At 39.7% G+C, this 26,820-nt stretch overlaps 1 protein-coding gene across 2 annotated transcripts; it reads right to left on the bottom strand.

The window, feature by feature from the left end:
- Positions 1-602: 602 nt before the first annotated feature.
- fbxo9 (F-box protein 9) lies at positions 603-26,474 on the bottom strand. Of its 2 annotated transcripts, XM_062994987.1 has the most exons (13): positions 26,334-26,474; positions 22,066-22,143; positions 19,957-20,079; positions 18,769-18,826; positions 18,576-18,675; positions 16,571-16,701; positions 16,363-16,477; positions 15,190-15,308; positions 14,823-14,913; positions 13,326-13,421; positions 11,963-12,056; positions 4,097-4,248; positions 603-1,055 (listed from the first exon to the last, which is right to left on the bottom strand). In XM_062994987.1, exons 1-13 carry the CDS (start codon positions 26,334-26,336, stop codon positions 947-949), a joined length of 1,269 nt encoding a protein of 422 aa, XP_062851057.1. In that variant the 5' UTR covers positions 26,337-26,474; the 3' UTR covers positions 603-946. The 2 variants fall into 2 exon arrangements, with proteins under 2 accessions (XP_062851057.1, XP_062851058.1); XM_062994988.1 differs by lacking the exons at positions 603-1,055; positions 4,097-4,248 and adding an exon at positions 11,661-11,880.
- Between the last annotated feature and the right edge of the window lie 346 nt (positions 26,475-26,820).

The following is a 26,820-nucleotide window of genomic DNA, read 5'->3' as shown; positions in this document are numbered from 1 at the left end:
CTTGTTTTTATTGCACTTTACAAAATGCCCCAATCTTTCTACAGAAAGGTTTAACTAACCTGGCCGAGTGTCCACACACAGTTGGCTGCGTTTGAGGGAGGAAAAGTTTCTTCCCACTGCCGCTGTGATATGCAATCTCCAGGAACTGTTCCGGGTAATAAGGTAAGATAATAGGAAGGTGCTGCAGATAAGACGTGACGGAGAGGGCATGTGGTGATCTTTGATGAGATAGGAGGGGTTCTGCAAGTGGCAAGCAGACTGGATTGGAAGATAACGGTGGAGAAATCCAGAAAAAAGGCTCTGGTTTAAAAAAATTTATTCTAAAATGAATCAAAGTAAAATGCTCATAAAAGTCACAGCACAGTAAGTCTTAAGGAATTGGGTTTGATGTCAGGAGTTTCACATGTTCTTTCATGGGTTACCTTCAGGTATGCTGGTTTACACTCACTGTCCTCTGAATTACCCTTCGGCATAAGTTGTGTTTGTAAGTGTGTATGTTGGGATAGATTGGCATCCTGTCAAGGTCCCGGGTGTGTCAGAGTGGCACCAAACCATCCCCCCTTCCCCACCAGGAGCCTAATAAATGAAAAGTCAGGCAACAGCACCTTTAACTTGTTTATTTGGTTGTTTCAGTAATCGGTAAACACACTGAAATCCACGTAACCCATGGTAAAAACAATCAACAACGGTTGATGAACAGTAAGCAGAAGAAACACTTTAAATCTACTGAGCATCAATTTAAAAATAAAAAAGGCCAGCCTGTGAGGTAACGGCTATAAGGTTGCTATTTGAAATTTGGTAAAAGAAAAGCCTTGCAGAACATTCTTTACATTTATCAGCCTCATGCTCAAAGCGGAGGAGGATTATGGGTAATGTATTTGGCGCAACAGTAATGCATAAGGTAAACATTTCATTGTCGTACACTGCATGCAGCTCTCCTGAGGTCCTACAGGGGGCGCTCTGACAGGGAAGTGTAACTCTTCACTCGGGAAAAATATAGCGGTGTATACATTTTGTCCAGGTCAAATGCTGTGATGACGGTTTCTCCAGTTGATCTAAATAATCAGAGGATATTAAAAAGTAGATATAAGATTAGAGATATAAATTTAATTAGACTTATTAATCCAGACATTCTACTCACTAGAACTTTCGAAACAAATCTCACATGCAAATATTAAATCCGTGATATCATATATATTATTATTTAATATACATTATATTATATATCATCAGAGGTGGAAAGTAACGAGTTACATTTACTCGCGTTACTGTAATTGAGTAGTTTTTTTGTGTACTTGTACTTTTTAAAGTAGATTTTACAACCTGTAATTTTACTTTTACTTAAGTATGTTTTGTATTAAGAATTGTAATCCGCTACATTTTAAATAACATCCGTTACTGAGTAAAAAAAAAAAGAAAACAATAAAAAACTCGACATTAAACCGGCCCGTTAGGCTGTTTGATCCGGCCCGCTGAGCATTTACGCATTTGTGTGCTTTAGAGTAGGGCTTGCGAACTGAATCACTGAGTTAACGAGTCAGAAACGACTCACTCTGTTTCATTATGATGTTGTGCATAAACAACTCCATGAATCGGTTCATTTGGTGAAGAGATTCAGATGTATAAAGCAATCAGAGCTTCAGAATTCACATTCTGAGCGGAATTTCAATCTCTTTCTTCATTGGTTGTTGTATAAATGACAGTTTAGAGAACGAATCACCAATTTAAGCTTTTTACCGGGAAAGCCAAAAGAATAAATATAGTTTTCATTAGTTAGGTGGATAAAACAGTTGGGTATGGATTTATATATTCTGGAAACATACAAGATGGTCTTACATAAAGTGGATTATATCCCTAATGGGACAACACACGGATATAGATCAGGTAAGCAGATAAGTGGTTATGATTTTCTGCTGTTGCTGTGTGACTGATCTGGGTCGCGGTTCTGCTGTTTATGGTGCAACGTTCATTTTGCAACGATAGCAAAGCATTATGAAATATTGTGATTTTTTTATGTTCATTATTTTTGAGTATTTATTTAAATAAAATGGACAGCATAAATGTGATTGTGAGATTCTGCTGGTTTGTTTTTGATTTTGATCATGTTCCTATGACGGTGTAAGACCCGTCATATTTTTCATAGGTGCAACCCTAACCGCCTAACCCTTTTATTGAGGATAAACAGAAATAACGCTGTTTTGAATTGATAACAGCAATTGTTAGGTGTGTAGACTGGTTAAATCCACACATGAACTGCTAATATGCAGCATGGCTGGTGAGCTGTGTGTAGTCTGCTGTATCATTCATCTATCAACTTCTGTTGGAAAATGACGTCCCTCCTTCTGTTAAAAAAGTTACGAAGTTACGTTTACTCCGAGTACATTTTAAATGAGTTACTTTTTACTTGAGTAGATTTTTAGACTAGTAATTTTACTCGTACTTAAGTAAAAAATCATTAAAGTAATAGTACTTTTACTTGAATACAATATTTTAGTACTCTTTCCACCTCTGATATCATATATCAATATTATTTATTAGGATTTGTAAAAAATATTTTCTTTATGCATTTTCTCCCCTTTTTCTCCCTTTTAGCGCGTCCAATTGCCCGATTGCGTCATGCTTCCTCTCCACCAATGCCGATCCCTGCTCTGATTGAGGAGAACGAAGCTAACCCACGCCCCCTCCAACACGTGGGCAGCATGCCGTATGCATCTTATCACCTACACTTTGATGCATGCAGTGCAGCTCAGCGTTGTGTACGGAGAGACACACCCTGAGAGCACTCTTTTCTCATCTCTGTGCAGGCGCCATCAATCAGCCAGCAGAGGTCGTAATTGCACCAGTCATGAGAGAGAGAGACCCCATCCGGCTTAGTCTCACCCATATCGGAACAACAGGCCAATCGTTGTTCATGTGGCCGCTCAGAGCTGGAACCAGAGCTGGGATCTCGAATACATCGTATTGAATCTCAGCTCTGGTTCCAGCATGTGTTTTTACCACTGCGCCACCTGAGCAGCATTTATTAGGATTTTAACATCACGTTTTGCACACTTTTGTTACATTCATGACAGAACTGGTTACACAAATTTCCTCAGGTCACACGTTTAATGTCAAACACAGTCATGGACAATTTTGTATCTCCAATTCACCTGACTTGCATGTTTTTGGACTGTGGAAACTGGAGGTCCCACAGGCAACCCATGCAGACATGGGGAGAACATGCAAACTTTACACAGAAAGGACCTGGACCGCTCCACCTGGGAATCAAACCCAGTATCTTCTTGCTATGAGGCGACAGTGCTGCCCACTGAGCCGTCCGTGATATCAGTTAAGACTGCCAGTTCCTGCAGCAGAAAAACATCCCTCACATTACTGACCCACCTTCATGCTTGACCAGGGTCATGAGCCTCACTTTTCTTGCCCCAGACAAACTGTTGATGTATATGGCCTCACAGTTCCAGTTTTGATTCATCACTCCATAGAACTGTGTCCAAAAACTCTGCAGACCTATCTAAATTCCTTCTGGCATATTTTAGTCGCCCATTCTATTGCTTCTTGGTCAAAAGTGGCTTGCATCAAGGTGTCCAGCCATGAAGTCCTTGGTTGTTAAGTGATCATCTTCTGGTTAACACTGATGCATTTGTCTCAGGATTCATCAGGTCTTCTTGTAAGCCTTTTGCAGTAACACAGGGTTTTTTACTTGTTGTCCTGATGAGATTGCTGAGGCCTTTGGGTGAAATTTTGTGCTTTCTCCCACGGCCAAGCAGGTTTACTGCTGCATCATAAGTTCGGAACCTCTGGTCAATACTTTTAATGTTGTTGCTAGGAATGATCAAGGTCTTGAAAATCTTATACCTACTGCTCTTTTAGGTAGTAACAGTAGTAACAATACTAAATAACTAATCTATTTTAAATAAGTCATTTATTTTCTTTATTCATTTGCTGCAACATTCAACTGATACAGACTTCATTTAAAGCAAAATCTAGCTCTGCAGAAAGGTGTTGAGATATAAATCTCTATTTACTTTAGAAGGAGGGTTCTATATGGACAAGAACAACCTCAAACTATTCCATAGTGTGCACAGATGTACAGTACCTGTATGTGATGTGGCAGGAGTGGTGGATCCATACTAGCTTGTTGAAGCGTTGGCGCCCCCTGGAGAATAGCTGCAGTCCCACATGAAAGGAGCACTCTGACTCAGGCGCTGGGTTCCGCCTGCAGAACCGACTCTTCTGGTACTCGGGGACCTTCAGTAATCATAAGCAACATAAGCAAATCCACATTCGTTTCAACATTATTGCCAAGGTAATAAAATACATGAGCCCTGTACCAGTAACTATATCCACCAAGTGCTGCAATCATGTGGGTGTAGCTAATAAAACGGGGGTTAAAATACTAGGGATGTAAATGATTAACCAGTTAACTGATAACTGACAAGTAATTCACTGTTCGATTAATGACATTCATATTCATTACCAACAGGGTCATTCTATAATTTGGGGTACATTTCACATCACCAAAAAAGTACAAAAACAATGTTCTCTCAACATATCCACTAGCTGCAAAGCTTAAACATAATTATTTTTTATTTTATTTAAAAGGGCAAGTAGATGTAGACTACTAGGTAACTTAGTTGACAGGTAACATAGTTGACAATTTCCCTATTTTGACCCATAACTTCAGTGGTAGACCTTGCCTGGCTGACCACATGTCATTTCTTGAACAGAGTAATGTCTAATTTGAACATACATTTGAATTAAAATTATTTAAAAAAATTGTAACCATAACATAGTTGACGGTCAATTAATATACTCATTGACAACATTCTATTATAGATGAAATATTTAAAAAAATAAGAGAACATTCACCACAGTTTGTTCAATATGCCCTCTACAGAGAAAAATGATATCATGTAATGCTGGTCACATAGTTTTAGAACAAACCATTTTTGAGTTGCTGAGTGGAGTTCTGTTAGTAACATAGCTGACAGAACTTTTGCGGACATTAATAAATAAAGATATTTAAATTATTTAAAAGAGAAACTCAATTTAAAAAATATTATTTTTCTTTAGTATTTAAACTTTTGAAATAAATAAAAAATAGATGTTGTTGCCCTTAATGATTTTATTCATTATTTTGAAACCAAGGCACCCTTAACTTAAAAAACGGACACAGCAAAAACTGTTCATTTAGTTACAGTGCTTGTAACTTTTATAGTGTTCATTTGTATTCCTGGGTAAGGTAAGCTTCTGGTTAAAGTGTATATTTTTTGCTGTAACTTGTTCTAGACTATCTTTGTAACTTTGATTATTAACATTGCTAGAATTGAAGTAGCATTTAACTATTGTCAAAAGATAGTCTGTTGATGCATTAATCTGTGTTTTGCTGATTGGTTAAAGTGGCTTCAGGTGCCTATTGTTGGAGGCCTAGCTGTGAATTGAGGGGCAGGGCTAAGCTTAGTATAAAATTAAATCTCCGGTACCGTCTGTAGTGGCTGGTCTTCTCTATCACTAGGTTTTTTTCTACTAATCTAAACTAACTTTGGGTAAGTACTATCAGTCTCTGACATTGTTCAATCTATCAAACTTTTTTCTCAGCATGTGCTACTCAAACATTCCTGTGCTTATATCTCACAGACCCTGCAGACATCAGAGGGCACATTACAGGAGCAGCAACACCAGCAACCTCATCTACCCCCAAATGTTGCAACAATCTCAAACAGTGGTGGTAGGTGGGGTCTGGAACTGTCAATCAGCCATCCAGAAAGCTGACTTCATCTCAGCTTTTGCACTTTCTCACAGCCTTGACTTCCTGGCACTGACTGAGACATGGATCACCACCGAGAACTCAGCAACACCAGCAGCCTTATCCTCTGCCTACACCTTCTCTCATACACCGAGAGGATCTGGTAGGGGTGGTGGTACAGGTTTGCTCCTGACCAGGAAATGGCACTTGACTCCTGTGAATGTTTCTCACCTTTACATTTCATCCTTTGAATTTCATGCTATTACTGTTACTTTTCCGATTACTCTTCATATCGTTGTCATCTACAGACCACCTGGCGCACTGGGAGACTTCATAGAAGAGCTGGATGTTCTTCTGAGTTTCTTCCCTTCAGATGGAACTCCTCTGACTCTTCTTGGTGACTTTAATCTCCCTACACTTCAGTCCTCCTGTCTTCTTCCTCTTCTTTCATCTTTCGACCTCCTCTTTAACCACAGCCCTCCGACACACAAAGGGGGCAATCTTCTGGACCTGGTCTTCAGCCGTCCAGCTTCTGTTCTGGACCTCACTGTCACCCCACTCCACCTCTCTGACCATCACTTTGTGTCCTTCTCTCTCTGTCTCCCAACTCTTCCTACCTCCAACCACACTTTCACCCTTAAAACACGCCCCAATCTTCACTCTTTATCTTCCTCCCTGCTGATCTCCAACATCCTAACTTCACTACCGAACCCTGACATGCTTGCTACCCTTCCACTCAACTCCGCAACTAATACTCTACTCTCTTCTCTTTCAACATCCCTCGATCAGCTCTGTCCTCCTACCCTCAAACGAGGAAAACCTTCTCACCCTGCTCCTTGGCTTTCAGATGCACTGCGCAGCAACAGAAGAGAATTAAAGGCAGCTGAGAGAAAGTGGAGGAAATCTAAGCTCATTGTGGATCTCCACTCCTACCACGATCTGCTGTCCAGGTTCTCATCCGACGTGACTGCTGCAAAAACATATTTTTACAAATCCAAGCTTGAACAATCTGCTGCTGACCCACGTAAGCTTCATGCTATCTTTTCCTCTCTTCTGAACCCTCCTCCTCCTCCCCCATCTGCCTCTCTCACTGCTACTGACTTTGCAACATTCTTTCAGGACAAGATTGACAAAATCAATCAATCCTTCTCTCCGACTGACCCACTTTCAACTGACCCTCAACCCACCAACACACTCACCAGCTTCACCCCACTCACCATGGATGAGGTTACACAGCTCCTCTCATCCAGCAATCCCACCACATGCACACTTGACCCTATACCATCCACCATCCTTAAAGACATCTCACAGGACCTAATCCCCTCCATCACACCCATCATCAACAACTCCCTGACATCAGGTGTTGTCTCTACTGCTTTTAAGAAAGCTCAGGTTATTCCCCTTCTTAAGAAACCTACACTAGACACTACAGACATTAACAACTACAGACCTGTCTCACTCCTCTCTTTTCTATCCAAAATTCTTGAACGTGCGGTCTATAACCAACTATCTGCCTTTCTCACTCAGAATGACCTCCACGATCCGTACAAGTCTGGCTTCAAGGCAGTGCATTCTACGGAAACAGCACTTGTAGCTGTTACTGAGAAGCTTTATGCAGCCAAAGCAGCCAAACTGTCATCTGTCCTCATTCTTCTTGACCTCTCTGCAGCCTTCGACACAGTGAATCACGGCATTCTCCTGACCACTCTCTCCAACCTTGGAGTAACAGGTTCAGCATGGCAATGGATGGCCTCCTACCTGGAAGGGCACTCCTACCAAGTGTCATGGAGGGGATCCATATCTCCCCCATGCACTCTCTCAACCGGTGTTCCTCAGGGCTCTGTACTTGGCCCACTTCTTTTCTCTATCTACACCCGCTCTCTGGGCAAGGTCATAGCCTCCCATGGCTTCTCCTACCACTCCTATGCAGATGACACTCAGCTCGTTCTGTCATTTCCTCCTTCAGACACGCAAGTCTCAGCTCGCATCTCGGCATGTCTGCAAGATATCTCACAATGGATGTCGGCTCATCGTCTAAAACTTAATCCCAGCAAGACAGAGATGTTGCTCATTCCTGGAGATCAGTCTCCAACCCAGGACCTAGTCATTTCTCTGGATGACACCCAGATCAGACCATCTGATAAGGTAAGAAGTCTTGGTGTTGTCCTTGATAACCAGCTGACATTCTCTCCTCATATAGCCAACATGACAAGATCGTGCCGGTTCCTCCTGTACAACATCAGGAAGATTCGTCCATTTCTCTCCAGGGAAGCTACCCAGATTCTGGTGCAATCACTTGTAATCTTCCGGTTGGACTACTGCAACTCCCTTCTGGCTGGAGCGCCCATGTCCACTATTAAACCCTTACAGCTCATTCAAAATGCAGCTGCACGTCTGGTTTTTAACCAGCCCAAACACTGCCACATCACCCGACTGCTGCGTTCTCTTTACTGGCTTCCTGTAGCTGCACGCATTCAGTTTAAAACACTGACGCTCGCCTACAAAGCCAAAAATGGACCAGCCCCAAGCTACCTTCGTGGCCTAATCAAACCCTGCTCTGTACCACGCAACCTCCGAGCCACTAGTCTCGCTCGACTTGATCCTCCACCCAGGACTCAAGGAAGACAAGCATCAAGGCTGTTCTCTGTTCTAGCGCCGAAGTGGTGGAATGAACTTCCTCTGTCTGTCCGAACATCTGAGTCTCTTGCTGTCTTTAAAAAACGATTAAAAACCAACCTTTTTACTAAACACTTAGGCTGACTTGTACTTATTTACTAACATTTTGTTCCATTATTTTCCATTTCAAAAAAAAAAAAAGGCACTTTGGTTCTAACAGGTTTTAGCAGATTTATGTTCTTCGACTGTTTACCTAAACTTGAGAAATGAAATGTTCACTATAGAAGCACTTCTGTAAGTCGCTCTGGATAAGAGCGTCTGCTAAATGCTGAAAATGTAAATGTAAAAATCATGACACATTTCAAGCTAAATGAAGCATAGGATGCACATAATGTTTTTGTGATATTACAACATGTTTTCCATTAATAGGTAAAATATGACATTTTTAAAGAAAATAGTTAGAATAAATATAATTATTATCAGTGGACATGGAATGTACCCCAAATTATAGAATGACTCAACAGCTGATGCTTGATTTGATTGGAGGGAGCAAAGCCTGCAAATAATGCACACTGTTTCTTGATGCATGCTCAATAATCCAGGTACACAAATCCACAAAGTTGAATCAGTTCATCTGGACACAAGTTGACACACACTGGAATGCACACTGTTATGGGTGACAATTGTAGCCTAGCAGTTATGGTACTCGCCCACGGCTTGCTCAAGTGTTTTTTTGTCTGTTGGTCCTGGATTCTGTTTAAGACAATGTACATTGTAAAAAGCGCTATATACAGTGTATCACAAAAGTGAGTACACCCCTCACATTTCTGCAGATATTTAAGTATATCTTTTCATGGGACAACACTGACAAAATGAAACAATGAAAAGTAGTCTGTGTGCAGCTTATATAACAGTGTAAATTTATTCTTTCCTCAAAATAACTCAATATACAGCCATTAATGTCTAAACCACCAGCAACAAAAGTGAGTACACCCCTAAGAGACTACACCCCTAAATGTCCAAATTGAGCACTGCTTGTCATTTTCCCTCCAAAATGTCATGTGATTTGTTAGTGTTACTAGGTCTCAGGTGTGCATAGGGAGCAGGTGTGTTCAATTTAGTAGTACAGCTCTCACACTCTCTTATACTGGTCACTGAAAGTTCCAACATGGCACCTCATGGCAAAGAACTCTCTGAGGATCTTAAAAGACGAATTGTTGCGCTACATGAAGATGGCCAAGGCTACAAGAAGATTGCCAACACCCTGAAACTGAGCTGCAGCACAGTGGCCAAGATCATCCAGCATTTTAAAAGAGCAGGGTCCACTCAGAACAGACCTCGCAGTGTTCCAGCATGATAATGACCCCAAACACACCTCTAAGACGACCACTGCTTTATTGAAGAGGCTGAGGGTAAAGGTGATGGACTGGCCAAGCATGTCTCCAGACCTAAACCCAATAGAACATCTTTGGGGCATCCTCAAGCGGAAGGTGGAGGAGCGCAAAGTCTCGAATATCCGCCAGCTCCGTGATGTCGTCATGGAGGAGTGGAAAAACATTCCAGTGGCAACCTGTGAAGCTCTGGTAAACTCCATGCCCAGGAGAGTTAAGGCAGTTCTGGGAAATAATGGTGGCCATACAAAATATTGACACTTCAGGAACTTTCACTAAGGGGTGTACTCACTTTTGTTGCCGGTGGTTTAGACATTAATGGCTGTATATTGAGTTATTTTGAGGGAAGAATAAATTTACACTGTTATATAAGCTGCACACAAGACTACTTTTCATTGTGTCAAAGTGTCATTTTGTCAGTGTTGTCCCATGAAAAGATATACTTAAATATCTGCAGAAATGTGAGGGGTGTACTCACTTTTGTGATACACTGTAAATACATTTCACTTCACTAGTAATCAGAAGGTTGCTGGTTCAAACCCCACCAATGCCTTGAGCAAGGCACTTAACCCCTAATTGCTTAGGATGTATACTGTAAGTCACTTTGGATACAAGTGTCTGCTAAATGCCGAAAATGTAAATGAGTGACAGCTTAATTTACTAATTGGGGCTAAATAATGCATCTTGTGTGCATGGTTTATTTTTGTATTTTGAACATCTTGATTCAAAGACTAACACAGCATTACCCAAATAATATACTGTAAATTCTTACCCTGTTAGTGTTACATTATAACATGACAGTCAGTTAAACTAATGGCAATATTTATTCTAGACTGGATGCTACTAGATGGGAAATACTGTTTTCACACAGCCATACAGCTCAATAAGTCAGCCTGGGTAAGCTTCCAACACAATGGGCCTAATGTTGGTCATGATGTCTTCAGGTTTTAGTGAGCAAACAAACAATGTTCCACAAGACTATCATTTTTTGCTATCAAAGACACCAAAAAGTGTTGCATAAATGCCTAGAAGAAATCACCTTCTGCTAGATAAATCAAAACCAGTTTCTCTAATGTCTTAACCAACCAACACAGTAACACACTCTGGTTAGGTCTGGGGTGGGAGTGGCCAGGCCCTGTGATGGATTGGCGTCCTGTCCAATCAGGTCTGTATGTAGACACCCGACCAGCCGATAGAAATGCTGGGAATTCGAACTCTGGAACTCTGGATCCTAGTGGTGCAACACACCTTAAACACTGAAGCAAATAAACGCTTGTTGTTGAATTTCCCATTGGTGTAATCATGTTAGAACCCAGTCAAGCTAGCAATAGGTTTTAAGCTCTTAAATATTATTGTAGGTGTTGAAAAATTGTGGAAGTATTAACACAGCAGGAGTAAAAAAAATCTTCTACTTCCTAATTCTCTAAATAACATTATTCATTTTCTTTATTTGCTGTATTATTCAACTGATACAGACTTCATAAATACCTAGAAGAAATCACTTTCTGCTAGATGTATCAACATCAGTTTCTCTAATGTCTCAACCATCCAATGCAGTAACACACTCTGGACAGGGCACCAATCCATCGCAGGGCCTGGCCACTCCCACATCAGACCTAGCCAATCAGTTCAATATGTAGACACCTAACCAGCTGACTCTGGATCCTAGTTCTGCAAAACACCTTGAACACTGAAGCAAATGAAGACTGTTGAATTCCCATTGGAGTAACATGTTAAAACCTACTGCTAGCTTGACCTAATGCTGGGTTCTAAGCTCTGCAATACTATGAAGGGGTTAAATAATTGTGGAAGTATTAACACAGCATGAGTAATAACACATCCTGCTTCTTTTAATAACAGCATGAGTAATAACACATCCTGCTTCTTTTAATAACATCATTCATTGTCTTTATTTGATGTATCATTCAACTAATACAGAATTAATAAATGCCTAGAAGATGTCTCAACCATCCAATACAGTAACATACTCTAGACAGGGCACCAATCCATCGCAGGGCCTGGCCGCTCCCACCTCAGTCCTAGCCGATCAGCTCAATATGTAGAGCACTACTGGAAATTCAAACTCTAAAACTTTGCACCACCTGAGCACTCTGAAAATTACTCAAGCTAAAAATATCAGAAGAACATAAATAATAGTACAGCAGCACATACAAAATGAATATTCTAGATTAACACAGACAAGGCTTACCTCCTCCTTTCTTTTCGAGACAACGACATAAACTTTGGTTTGATTGTCTGTGTCCTGGGACAGCCGATAGTGGCCACACAAAATCGAGTCAATCCTGGACAAAACACAGTAAACACACTTTAGCATTTAATAATACAAACCTAACCACATAGTTTCACAAATAAAAGGTTCTGATGACTTTGAGGATGATGTAATTAATGCCAGGGTTTGGACTTGCAAATACTGTTTCTTTAGATCTACAATGTTTATCACACAGTTGCTGTTCAGTTTGTCCCAGTCCCTACACCCTACATACACACATACATATCTAAGTAGGTAATTATTTGAATGGTGGTAAACAGAAGGAGGAAAAAAAGCTGGGTTAGTGAGGAGAAGAACATTTGCAGCAGAAAATTATCCATTTCACAAAACATTATACCCCATTATATGTTAATTGGCAATGGAACAATTATAATTATCATGTTGGCAGCTTTCTGGCAGACTACATGTTCTAGTACCAATGTGGTAGTGCTGTTACTTTTTAAATTGAATGATTATTGTAGATGAAAAAATCATCTACATTAATAAAGGCTATGTTCGGTTTTCTTAGGAGCGCTGCTTAAACACAGTACCGCAGAGATCCAGGGTTCAAAAAGTGGGCTACAATCGGCCAGTGGGGCATTTATACAGACATTATTGTCTGGGAGAGGGCACAACCAAACAGCCTAGCCATTGGGAGGTGCGCTTGTCAATGTGATCTCCTGTGCCGGCATTAAAACTGTGCCAAATCTGGCATGCAGACCAAAATCAATCATTCTCGCCCAATTTTTGGCCAGTGATTTTGCAGTTTCACCATTGCCTTATCTTGGTCAGGGTCAAATTGGGGTAGTTGTCCCTGAAAACACTGGGCACAATGCAGTAACACACCCAAACAGGACGTCAATCGAATTTATCCTGAGCCTCAGTCACTCACTTCAGACACAGCCAATCTTGTCTGTAGACACATGACTGGCCAATAGGACCGCTGGGATTTCAAACACTGGATTCCAGTGGTAGTGGGCTAACGTAACTTAGCGCTGCGCCACCCGAGCACAAAAATGTGATTTTCTTAATGCAAACATTTTGATGTAAAAACTGTATCTTTTACGTTAACATAATGAGGCTATTTATAGAGGACTGGATTTTTTAAAGTTCAACACGGCTGAGAAGGTGCAATTCTGTCTCCTAGATGCAACAGCCCCATCTCCATCTGAACCTTCAGGTGTTTTGTTTAAAGACATAACATAAATGACCACTTCAGGCATCTGATAAGCATAAACCAGTTCTAAATATATAAAAGCTGGAGTGTGTTAACAGTGTTTAGGGGTATCAGGGTTTAAAACACCTTGAGTTTTTGATGTGCAGACGTGGAACAACGACCAGGGGCTCCTCAGGTGTAGTCAACATAATCACTTTACCTTCAGGAAAGAAGCGTAGGTACCTGCAAACACACACACACACACACACGCGTGCAGTTTAACATTCAGTCTACTGGCAACACTCGATTCAACTTATTAACATATGCATGTATGTATGTATAGGCAGTCTGGTGGCGCAGCAGTCTATTGAGCTAAACCATCAACGCTGAGATTTGGGTTTGAATCACTGGAGTTGCTACACAGACATGACTGGCTATATTAGTGGTGGGCTAGCACATTAGACCCCTGCATCATCCAAGCAGCCCAGTATTTTTTTTTGACAGCTGCAAGAAAGTTCACTGATAACATATAATTTTTAAAGCTAGTGCAAGCAATTTACATTAAAGCCACATTTATGAACGTAAATCTATTATACAACAACCCGCAGACATACTATAGGGAAGCAGTTCACCCATTCAACTCATTTCCCATACACTGCATGTTATTTTTCTCTTGTTTGTAACATTAAAAGTGCTTGTTTATTAAAAGAAATGTTTTATTAGGGCTTTAATAAGGTTGCCGAATCCTCACACTGACAACCTTGATTGTTTAAATAAGTGTGTACTGCTAACTATTAGATTTTATTTTTAAATTATTCAGTTCAGCTTAATTTAATATTTCAATTTATGATTATAGTTTTTAGTATTTAACAATATAAACTCTGCAGTAAGAAGAGTTTAATAACTTATGTACCATTGATGCTGTTTCATTAATGGTCTACATTAAACACTGTGATGATATTAATAAAGCCACATGCCACATCCCAGGGTCAATTTCATATTTGCAAACAGGAATGACCTCAGTCGGCTACTACTGTTAGGGCCACAGCAGATCATTCCTTCACATATTTAGCTTGGTACATTTTTTATACCAGATTTTCTTTCCTGACAGGCTTGACACAGTCACTAAGGAAGCACTGATGTGTCCCATCAATGACTAAATTCCATAATACGCACACATGCACTCTCTGTATTTGTGAGCCCAGTCAGGTATTCAAACCCCTAGAACCCAGGCACTGCTCTTAATAGATGAGCCACAAGAGCTCAGTAGTTACTTGCAAAAATGGGAACTCAGTCATGCCATTAAGTGGGAACTGCAAAAAAAACCAATCAATTGTAAGGATATAAGCAGTATTTTAATAGTTAGCAGTTAACTTAAGTAACTGTATGGATTTAATAATGTGGAATCAGTCAGCACCAGATACTTTGAAGTCATCATTCCTGGAATTAGCACTAAAAGGCTTTGTTATGACTGATATTATGTGATGTGTTTTGTGCTGTAGCCAGCCACACACAGGCAGTTTGCAGAGATGTGTGTCTTATTCCTTACACAACCAATTTAGATCTAATTCATTAGCAGGCTTAATGAGGTGTGTTAAATGATGTGGAATCATAAGCGGTGAGCACAAGCCAACAGCTGCCTACCTGTAATAGTCCACCTGGTGCCATGCTCTGTAGAAGCCATCCAGAGACTCCTCACCCTGACGGCTGTATGATGTTTTACTAACGTAAACACCTGCAGAACAATCAACAAGAAAAAAACAAACAAAAATAATTTAATTTTGAATTGAAATCACAGAAATACTTTCAAAATATTTCCAAACAAATAGACAAAGTAAATAAAAATTCAACAAACTATTTATTAAATTATTTACACAAAACTAGAGAACACAAAAATAAAAGGCTCGGGGGGTGCAGCAGTGTACTAGGCTGATAAAAAAGTTGATAAAACGGAAAAAAACTCCAAGATGAATGAGGGGAAAAACTAAACAAATACACGCATATGATTTACCATCAAAGCGCACACGTGGTCTCTCTAAGAACATTTCCCTCCAGGAGGTGAAGGGCAGTATTTTGGTGCAGCTCCGGCCCCACACCCTCAAACAGGCCAAACGCCAAATCTCAGGGTCTCTGTGAGAACACATTAGGGTTCACATGTGATACAGAATTATTTCATTTTGTGTTACTTTTTGGTCTGTTGGTCCTGGAGTCTGTAAAGTTGCTTTGAGACAATGTCCATTGCAAAAAGCGCTATACAAATAAAATTGACTTGAAGGCTCTAATACAAATGTAATGATAAAACAGCCATTTAATAGTGACACATTTAAAGACTTTTTTTAACCAAAGAAAAACAACTGATTAGCCAGATGCATTATACTGTACATATGCAGGACATATGTATAAGCTTTACGGCACGTGCTACCAAAAGGTTTGTTTTTAAAGTATAAAAAAAAAAAAAAAAGGTACTAGACAATATTTTGACTGCTGCCATGCAGAATAAAAAACACCTCTCGACACATTAGTCACAACATATGTCATAATTATGAAAATGTTGTGATGTACATTATAACGAGCTGTCAAAGACACGCCATGTACGCCTACAGTTGCAGAGAATTTTACTCCCCAACCCCATACTGTTTGCACACACGACATGTTTGCAGACTTTTCAAGTGTGACCAGACACTGTTTTTCTTATTTATTTGCATCGACCAAAAGTCTGATTTGGGGTTGGGTACCTGACTTGGGAACCCCCAAAGCTGTATAAGTTGCGAGGTGTTATCTTGTGAGTGAGGTTGAACACTGGCCAGCGTACTCGTGGCAAGGTGAGGTGAATTATGGGAGGCATGACAAATTGAGCACTCCATTTCTGAAGTTGTGATGGCATTTAACATTCCTTTATCCACAGTGTCAAGTGAGTATGTAAAGAAGTCATAACCACCCACAGTGGACAATGCAGTGGCCGCCCACGGGTGCGTAATGATCATGGCCAAGTGACTCAGTCAAATCAGTTTCACACTCAATGCAGGAGGCCCCACACATATCTCTGGCAGGTCGATGCAGCATTATGCATAATAAAATCTTATAATAATGCCACGCTGACACATTTTTAGTCTGCTTGGCAGCAACACACCACCAGACAATCTAGCTATATTTACTATATACTATGGAGTCATTTAAAGTCCACCTTGCGCAAATGTAAAATCCCCTGCAGACTAGAGAGAGCTGTTCCAGCGCTCGCATATCCAAATCCCAGCTTACAACCCAACGAAAGATGTACATCAGCACCTCTGGAGGCAACGCTGCATACACACAACCAAAGAAGAACTTTAACACCCAAGATCAGGATATCAAAATCTCAAATTACAATGCCAACACCAGGTTTTAATTGTTACCTGAAATATGCACCTGTGATGTTTCCACCTCAGGATCACAAATCTTCTGAGAGAAATGCCCCAGAGTTAGCTTCTGCTGGAAATATGCAAGGAGATCATCTATCTCACCATCATTTTCATTCTCTTTTAAACTGGAGGAAAAAAGACAATAAGAATGCTAGAGGTTCCAGAGAAAAGTTAACATTAAAAACAAAAAACAAACAAAAAAACTAAAAACTCAAAGCACTCAAGTGGTGCAGATGTTCAACACACTCCTGAGTTCAAATCCCAAGCTCTGATAATGGCAGGCTGGGCTTACCGGAGGAGATTACTACTGCAATTACGACCTCTGCTGGCTGACCAATGGTGCCTGCAAAGAGGTTGCAATTGCAGTAGGAATCTTCTTGGCAAACCCAGTTTACCAGCAGCACAGCTGAGATTTGAACTTGTGAGTTTGAAATGTCAGTACTGGTGTATGTCAGTACTCTACATGAATTTGATCATGCAGTTAAAATTTCACTGTATATGCATTTATAGTCATTGTACTGCATTTTACAAAATTAATTTTTTATGGGAATTGGCTTTGAAAAATAACGTTATTAAAATACAAAAACAAGAATTTGTGATATGTTAATTCTTTCAACTTTTATTTAACTGACAAAAGTACAAAGAAAATATTTCCAATGTTTTCACAGACCAACTTAATAGTATTTTGTAAAAGTAAACAAATTTAGAATTTGATGAAAGTAACACCTTCAAAAGAAGTTGGGGTAGAGGTGCATTTACCACTGTGTTCCATCACCTTTCCTATTAAAAAGACTTAAATGGTTTGGGAACTGAGGAAACTAATTGTTGCAGATTCGCAAGTGGAAATATTGTCCATTTATGCTTGATACGATACTTTCACTGCCCAACAGACTGTGGTCACTGTTGTCTGATTCTCCTTTTCATGATACACCTTACATTTTAAAAAGGAGACAGATCTGGACTTCAGGCAGTCCAGTAAAATACTCTGGCACACTGTTGTAGCTTGTGCAGAATGAAGTCTGATATTTTCTTGCTGAACTAACCATGGGCTTCCTGAGAAAAAAAATGCCACCTTCATGGCAGCATGTGTTTGTCTAAAATTCCAATACATGCCTCCATGTACCATCACACACATGCAAGTCACCCATGTAATGGGCACTGATACACTGTCATAGTCTGGACAGTCCATTTTTTATTTGGCACAGAAAACTTCCCTAAAAAAACAAGCTGAAACATGGACTCATTGGCCCAGTTCAGCTCCGATGGAACGTGTGCTGTGTCAAGACAACTCAGCAGCAATTCCACAAAGAATTGGTGTATGGTTTTCCCTCAGGTTGCATTTCTTGGTGCAGTTGTACTCTGTGTTACGTGACAACAGTTCTCCGAAGTACTTCCATGCATATGTGGCTATAATCACAATAACATGACAGATGTTCATGCAGTGCCATCTGAGAGCTCAAACACCATGCACATTCAATTCACATGAACTAAGATTTCTGCCGATTCCCTAAAGATTTTCACAATATTAAGTATGGTAGACGGTAAAACACCTAAATAGGTCTAAAGGATTTTGTGGATCCCATTTTTATACCCAATCATGTGTCCCTCACCAATTATCAGTTCACCAGCTTGTTGTGGGATGTTACAAAACAGTGTAATTTGAACATTCTATAAACGGTTTAGTTTTATTTTGTCCCTAGTGCCGACTTTTGAGTGTGTTGCAGACATCAAATTATTATTTTTGAAATACATTTAAGATGGTCAGCCAAAACATTTAAAGTAAAATGTATTTGTACTTTAGTAAGATAACTAAATTTATAATAGAATCAACATTTCACAGATTCCTGTTTTAGTGCATTTTACAAAACTAACTTTCTAACTTTTCCAGAAACAGGGTTTGTATTTGTGTGTGTGTGTGTGTGTGTGTGTGTGTGTGTGTGTGTGTGTGTGTGTGTGCGCTATGCACTGTATGGAAGGAGAGACCGTGCAGTGTACTTACTAGCTCCCACCAACTCTATCTGGATCAGGAGATCTGCTGTAGTTGATTCTAAACTCAATGTCAGGTACAAGCTGCATTGCACTCTTATAGTACTTGATGGCTGCAATAACAAAACATGAAGTCATGAATGCAGGCTAATATTCTCAAACTCATTTTGTGTAAGTAATACATTTGTCTTGCAATTGAAATGTACCTTCATAAACGGCTCCATTTTGTTCCTTGTTGACAGCCTTCAGGAAAAGCTCTCGGGCCTGTGAAACAGTACATTCCCAATTAATACAATGATTGTTTACTAGTGCCTTTTATGTACTGAATATGTCTTGTAGGAATAAAGAGGGGAAAACAAGCTATTCTAAAAGTCATCCAAAAACTCTGTTCAAACAATTATGCATTGTTTTCCATGATTACATTAAAAAAAGAAGTTACTCAATAAGCGCTTCGGTGGCTGAGCAGTATAACACGCTAGCACACCACTTGCAAGTTCAAATCCCAGTAGTGTCACCGACCTGGCCAGGTGTATACACAATCACAACTGGCAGTGTTTATTTGAAGGTCTGACGGAGTATCCGGTCGCTGCTATATGCAATCTCCGGGATAGGGTCCGAGCGCCTCCGCAATGGAAAGGTTAAGAATAACACATGGAGCTTAATGTGGCTCTATGTACACAATACGGCTCCATGAAAAACCTGTTCATGTAAACGTGAACTTTTAAATGAGATTGAATGTGCTCCAACACCCTTTCAAGACTAATTCATCTAAAGGATGCATCCCAATTCACATTCCAATCACTAAATAGTCCTTTATTTTTATCCCAAATAAATCTGATGATTACCAATAAGTTTGTTTCAACAAGTTTGTTTTATACACAACACATTTACACTTTCAAATACAAAACATCTTCCAAAAAATGGCAGGTCATTTTATTTGATAGTGGGCATTTATTTAAACAGCACAAAAGAGACTTTTTTTTTTTTTCACCTAATTACCCATAGAGATTTTTGGAAATATATGCTCATTCCTGATTTAATGCATTTAACACATCCCAAAAAATATAAGACAGACCTAATTTATGGCTAGAGAGTTTGTGCATTAGAATAGGCATCAACAAAAATTGTGCTGAAGCCATTACATTTAGAACGAGTGTACAAATAAAGGATCAGACAAATAAGTTTATTAATTAAAACATTAAAGATCTTGTCTTTTTATGGTTTTAAAATGAATACAGGTCTAAAAAAAAATTGCAAACCATTGCTTTCCTTTTTTATTCACATGTTCCTCCACTGTCAAGTCTAATGATGATGGTATAACTTCAAATTGTCCAAAGTATGCTGTGCACTTTAAATTCACAGTACATACACAAACCTATTGCACAGTTACCTACTTTTTCCTCACGGACCAGCTCCTGCCTCTTTTTCAGATCAGCAGCTTTAGAAAGACCAGTCCTAATGCCAGAGTTGGGCTGCAGCTCTGACATCCACTGAGCCCTAAAAACACTAAGCTCCAACTGAAACAAAAGTATACAGATTACCACCCATATATATATATATACGTGTATATATATATATATACATATATATATATATATATATATTAGGGCTGTCGAAGTTAACGCGATAATAACGCATTAACGCAATCTCAATTTAACGCGATTAAAAATAATAGTGCCGTTAACGCAGATTCTAGTTCATGTTGAGACTTGACTGGTAGAACCAACGTTTTAATGTCGGACTTGCCACCGTTGTTCATTTGCGGTTTGTTAAAATAATATAACTGAGCGTCGTAGGGATGCACTTGCATAATAAAGAAATAAATACACGGTATATTCACAAGTTGTCGGGAGCAAAACACTTTATTAACAATCTGTTACGGCACTGAATACCGGAGTCAAGCACGCTAGTCCATGAACTATGGAAGCCCCAAAAGGGTCAAAACACACTCACTTCGTGTAGAAACGTCCACTTTTCACATTTCACTTAAAATACCTTGTTTTCTATAACATTTACACAGATTTTATTTAATGCGATTAATCGCGATTAACTATATGAAATTCTGAGATTAATCGCGATTAAAAATTTTAATCGTTTGACAGCCCTAATATATATATATATATATATAAACAAATGCAAAACAAGACACACACATACATATATACATACCAATATCATATGAGAGGGACTGTTGTTATACTAAATATTAAGTATATATGCTCAGGTAGCACAGCAGCATTGGGGTATCCCACTACCGCTGGGACCCAGGGTTCAGACCCACAGCAAACCCTACTGCCCTACTTGGCTATTGGGCGGTCAGTTGATGGCCTGTTATGGCTTTAGCACCCTGTCTGGTTTTGTTACTACATTGCAGGCAGTGATTTATAGGAAACCAAATCCACCAATCCATCCTCAGTCACCCCAACCTCCTGCATGTCTTCGGTCACGGCATCCATAAACCTCCATAAAACCCATCCAATCACTCCACAGCATTCCTGATATACTTTTCCTTCAAAATTACTACAGCATTTCTCCTCCCATCTGCGCCATGGTAGAACAGGTACACTCAGTTAACCTAGCCTTACTCTTCTTCTACTTGGTCTCCTAAATACATCGTTTGTCGACCTTTCTCTCCATCATATCAGCTAGCTCTCTGCATTTGCCAGTTATAGTGCCCACGTTCAATGTTCCAACTCTCATGCCACATTCCTATCCACTCTCTCTCTCTCTGCTGTAAAACATTCACAAATCATTAGCATATGGTGCCTCTTGGCCCAATAATAAAGTATGACTCTGGTGACCATTTTAATTAATTAATTTTGTTAAATAAAGCCTTGGGATAGCGGCTGCAGCTTTATTTATGGTTTATTGCCGTTTCAGCCCTTTAGGGGCCAATTCATGGCACACTCTTGTTGCTATTTACAGAGTAGAATTTGGATACAGTGGTTATATTGCTGCAGTGATTATATGAGCTGCTTCAAATTAAGGTGTTTCAAAAAGTCCAGGATTTTCTTAGGTGGGGTCTTCTCAAAGATGTCTTTAAGATTTTCTTCTTAGTAACATTTTTAATGCTGCTCATTTATTTAATTAGCCTATTTAGTTGTAAGGGTTTCTTTGTTGAAATCTACATTCTAAATATTGCTGGATTTAGAAACTGCAGCTACATTCATGTTGCTGTTCTATATTGCTGCAACATTAGCTAAATACGCTGGGTTTTTTTTTTCCATTTACCACTAAAGCACAAACACACTTGCACACCAAACAAATGCTGGCTTTCAGAGGAGCTACAGATGTATAATAGACAGCAAAAATGTATTAGTGGTCAGAAATGCTACAAACACTAGGCACAAAGCTCGTAGCAACACATTAACATTATACACACACCATTGAGTTTCATATCATCAAGGCATTTTAATTACCAGTTTTTTTCTTTCTGTAACTTCCAGTTTTGCGCATATATATGTGTTTCATTTTATTTTGCTATGTACATTTTGTTGACCTACCCGCAAATGGGAGTCCTCAGAATTTTCATCTTCCTCCTTATCGACAGAACCAGCACTGGCATTTTTGTTGCTTTCATCCTGTTTGTGGGTGAGAGAATAAGTTCTTGTAAAAGAGCTGTTATAAGCACAATCAGAATGCTGGTAAACAAACCTACTTCCTCATTTTTTAAATATCTCATACAGTACCATTAATCATTTATTCCCTAATGTTAGATTATACATTTGTTAAAGACTAGTGCTACAATGCTAGGGCCATCTGTGAGAGATATTTCAAAAAGTATAAGACTTATTTCCTATGATTTAACTGAAGAACTGAAAAATCCCAAAATCAGACAAATTGTTAGTTGGAATGCAGTATACACCGATCAGCCATAACATTAAAACCACCTCCTTGTTTCTACACTCACTGTCCATTTTATCAGCTCCACTTACCATATAGAAGCACTTTGTAGTTCTACAATTACTGACTGTAGTCCATCTGTTTATCTACATACCTTTTTAACCTGCTTTCACCCTGTTCTTCAATGGTCAGGACCCCCACAGGACCACCACAGAGTAGGTATTATTTAGGTGGTGGATCATTCTCAGCACTGCAGTGACAATGACATGGTGGTGGTGTGTTAGTGTGTGTTGTGCTGGTATGAGTGAATCAGACACAGCAGCACTGCTGGAGTTTTTAAATACCGTGTCCACTCACTGTCCACTCTATTAGACACTCCTACCTAGTTGGTCCAGCTTGTAGATGTAAAGTCAGAGACGATCGAACATCTATTGCTGCTGTTTGAGTTGGTTATCTTCTAGACCTTCATCAGTGGTCACAGGACGCTGCCTACAGGGCACTGTTGGCTTGATATTTTTGGTTGGTGGACTATTCTCACTCCAGCAGTGACAGTGAGGTGTTTAAAAACTCCAGCAGCATTGCTGTGTCTTATCCACTTATACCAGCACAATACACACTAACACACCATCACCATGTCAGTGTCACTGCAGTGCTGAGAATGATCCACCACCCAAATAATACCTACTCTGTGGTGGTCCTGTGGGGGTCCTGACCATTAAAGAACAGCATGAAAGAGGGATAACAAAGCATGCAGACACACAGATGGACTACAGTCAGTAACTGTAGAACTACAAAGTGCTTCTATATGGTAAGTGGAGCTGATAAAATGGAAATGTGTAAAAACAAGGAGGTGGTTTTAATGTTATGGCTAACTGTGTATATTGTTTTAATGTTTCAGTGTGAATTCAATCATAACTTATAAAGACACTGCACTTGAGTTAGAAGGTAAATCTTAATACATCAATCAATACTGTGAACTTTAAATGAATTACTACAATAACTATGCATTTCTGGTGATTTTTGTGTAATTTGCAAACAAAGCTTACACTTTTCTACACAGTGTTAGCCTCTCAGCCTGCCAGTCATTTTAGGTTCTGATAAATTACATTAATAAGAATGAACATGTTTAAAATTCAAAGTCCTGAAACAAAATCAGTTGTAGTTGTCTACTTGAGGTTGAACAAGCCTAGCCTGTGTGTGTGTGTGTTTCAGTTAACAGTTTTAACACAGGTGAACAAATACAAATTTGACTATGTGAAACACCTGCTTGGCAGGTTAAACATTAAACACAAATCTTTGTGTGAGTGATTACATAAGCTTCTCATAAAAAAAAAAACTGAAAGACCACACTGTGGTAATATAAGACATTAGGTTACACATTAATACAGTAATGTTAGCTATTACACTTTTTGCTTTTCATGTAGCTATTTGTTATGATTGACCAATTGACCTGAGACAATGTTACAAAAAAAATCTTTAAAAGCCCAGAGGCAGTAAGCAACCATGACCAGGCCTCTGTTTCTTGAATGAGGAAACCCCTATTAAGCTAAAGCTGCAGGACAAACATGTTTTTAAAAGTGCTGTTAAAATATAATACGAACCCAAATCTGAAAAAGTTGGGACAGTATGGAAAATGCAAATAATAATAATTAAAAAAACACTTGCATTTACTTTGACTTTTATATGATTGCAGACAGGATGAACCTGAGATATTTCATGTTTTATCTGCTCAACTTCATTTCATTTATTAATAAACATCCATTCCTGCATTTCAGGCCGGCAATACATTCCAAAAAAAGTTGGGACGGTAAAGCATTCACCACTTTGTAATGTTGCCATTCCTTTTCACCACACTGAAAAGACGTTTTGGCACCGAGGATATCAAGCGATTTAGTGTTTCAGCTTTTATCTTGTCCCATTTTCGCTGCAAACATGTCTTGAGATGTGCAACAGTACGGGGTCGTTGTCACATTTGTTCTTCCAAAATGCTCTACTGGGGACAGGTCAGGACTGCAGACAGGCCAGTCCAGTACCCGTACCCTCTTCTTCCGCAGCCATGCCTTTGTAATGTGTGCAGCATGTGGTTTTGCATTGTCTTGTTGAAAAATGCATGGACGTCCCTGGAAAAGATGACGTCCTGAAGGCAGCATATGTTGCTCTAAGATCTCAATGTACTTTTCTGCATTAATGCTGCCATCACAGAAGTGTAAATGACCTTTGCCAAGGGCACCGACACGACCCCATACCATGACAGACCCTGGCTTTTGGACTTTTGTTTTATTAGGATTTTAACATCATGTTTTACACTTCTGGTTATATTCATGACAGGAACGGTAGTCACTCATTACACAAGGTTAATCAGTTCACAAGGTTATATCAAACACAGTCATGGACAATTTTGTATCTCCAATTCACCTCACTTACATGTCTTTGGACTGTGGGAGGAAACCAAAGCACCCGGAGGAAACCCACACGGACATGGGGAGAACATGCAAACTCCACACAGAAAACACCCGGACCGCCCCACCTGGGGATCGAACCCAGGACCTTTTTGCTGTGAGGCGACAGTGCTACCCACTTAGCCACCGTGCCGCCCTTTTGGACTTGTAGCTGATAATAGTCGGGATGGTTCGTTCGTCTTTGGTCCGGAGCACACAGCGTCCATTTTTCCAAAAAAAGACCTGGAACGCTGATTCATCTGACCACAGTTCCACACATTTCCACTGTGTGATGGTCCATCCTAGATGCCTCCGAGCCCAGAGAAGTCGACGCCGCTTATTGACATGGTTGACATAAGGCTTCATTTTTGCACAGTCAAGTTTTAAGTGGCATTTGTGCATAATAACAAAGGTTTGCAAAGTAATCCCTTGCCCATGTGGTTATATCAGCTATTGTTGAGTGGCGGTTCTTGATGCAGTGCCGTCTGAGGGATCAAAGATCACGAGCGTTCAGCTTAAGCTTGCACCTTTGGCCTTTACGCACTGAAATTCCTCCTGATTCCTTGAATGGTTTAATGATATTATGCACTGTAGAGGGAGACATATGCAAATACCTTCCCATCTTTCTCTGAGGTTCATTGTTTGTAAACATTTCAGTTATTTTCTTACACATCTGTTGAAAAACTGGAGATCCTCTGATCATACTTGCTTATCAAAGACTCAGCCTGTCCCAACGTTTTCTGATTTGGGGTTGTAAATAAAATACAGTACACTTTAGATTTGTAGAACATGTTGCTCGCTTCAGAACTCTTTGTTGCACTGTCTGTTAGTTTACTAGCACATTTATATGGTGCTTGTAATATCTGTAACAGTAATCCGCGCATACTGCAGCCAGCCAAGGCGTGACGTGACATTTTAAGCTACCCAACTGGCTGATCAGCCTCAGTCTATATTCGTATCAGATTGTAATTTACTGTGAGAGCATTGACATTAACGACACAGAAACTGTAAGATTACTACAGTACAAAATCCATTCGCGGAGGGGGTGTAACTTTCAAGTTGACAAATCGATGTAGCCACATGCCATTAGAGATGTTTGCTAATTTACTATAGTGTATTTAGGAAAGCTACCATTTCATATAGCTGTTTGTGACAATCAAATAGAACCGCTGTAGTTTATTATTATTTACTGTCATTTTGCTGCAGTGCTGGATTTGCTGCATGTAAACTTAGCCAGCCTTAACATTATAGTACATGCAGAAGTCTGTTGTTTTTCCCACTCGTATTCCGAAAGGCTAGTAAACTAGGATTGGCTGGTGGTATACCGCCCCTACATACTGATTCGACAATCTCCAAGTCTGTTAAAGCAAAGTAGGCGGGTCATAACTGAAAACAGGTGGGAAATGCAAATCTACGTCATAAACTTTGCATTAGCAATTTTAGTCAACAAGCAGATTAGCAAGCAGCTATATGCATCGAAAGATATTTACCATGTCGGTTTCTCTCTTAGCTTCTGGGTGCAGACGCTTTAATCGTGTAATATCAGCGTGTTTACAGATCACGGTCGGAAAAACGGACAACGCAGCGAGAAAATTTGCGAGCTCGCCACACGGCAGCCATCACGCTAAGTGTTTGAGTAGAATCTAACCTGCAAGATCGCTGCAGCTCTGCTTTATATAGCAGAGTCATGTGAAGCAAGTCGTACTCAAATACCTGCCAAACATCAGCTCTGATCTTCAAACTAAATGTTTAATCAAAGCAAACAGCACTGACTTTTAAACTGTCTTTTACAAAAAGTTTATTAAAATCATGATGGGTGCAACACAATCCAAGAAATGCAGAATTTTGCAGGGAATTTAAAGATTTTTACCACCTACAATCCATTACATTACTAAAAGATTCAGATAATCCAAAGAAATGGGCGGCACGGTGGCTTAGTAGGGTAGCAAGAAGGTCCCGCTAGATGCACAAACCAGT

Source organism: Trichomycterus rosablanca, chromosome 5 (genome assembly GCF_030014385.1).
Source record: "Trichomycterus rosablanca isolate fTriRos1 chromosome 5, fTriRos1.hap1, whole genome shotgun sequence".
Taxonomy (NCBI): Eukaryota; Metazoa; Chordata; class Actinopteri; order Siluriformes; family Trichomycteridae; genus Trichomycterus; species Trichomycterus rosablanca.
This window is presented reverse-complemented; position numbering and strand designations above follow the sequence as displayed.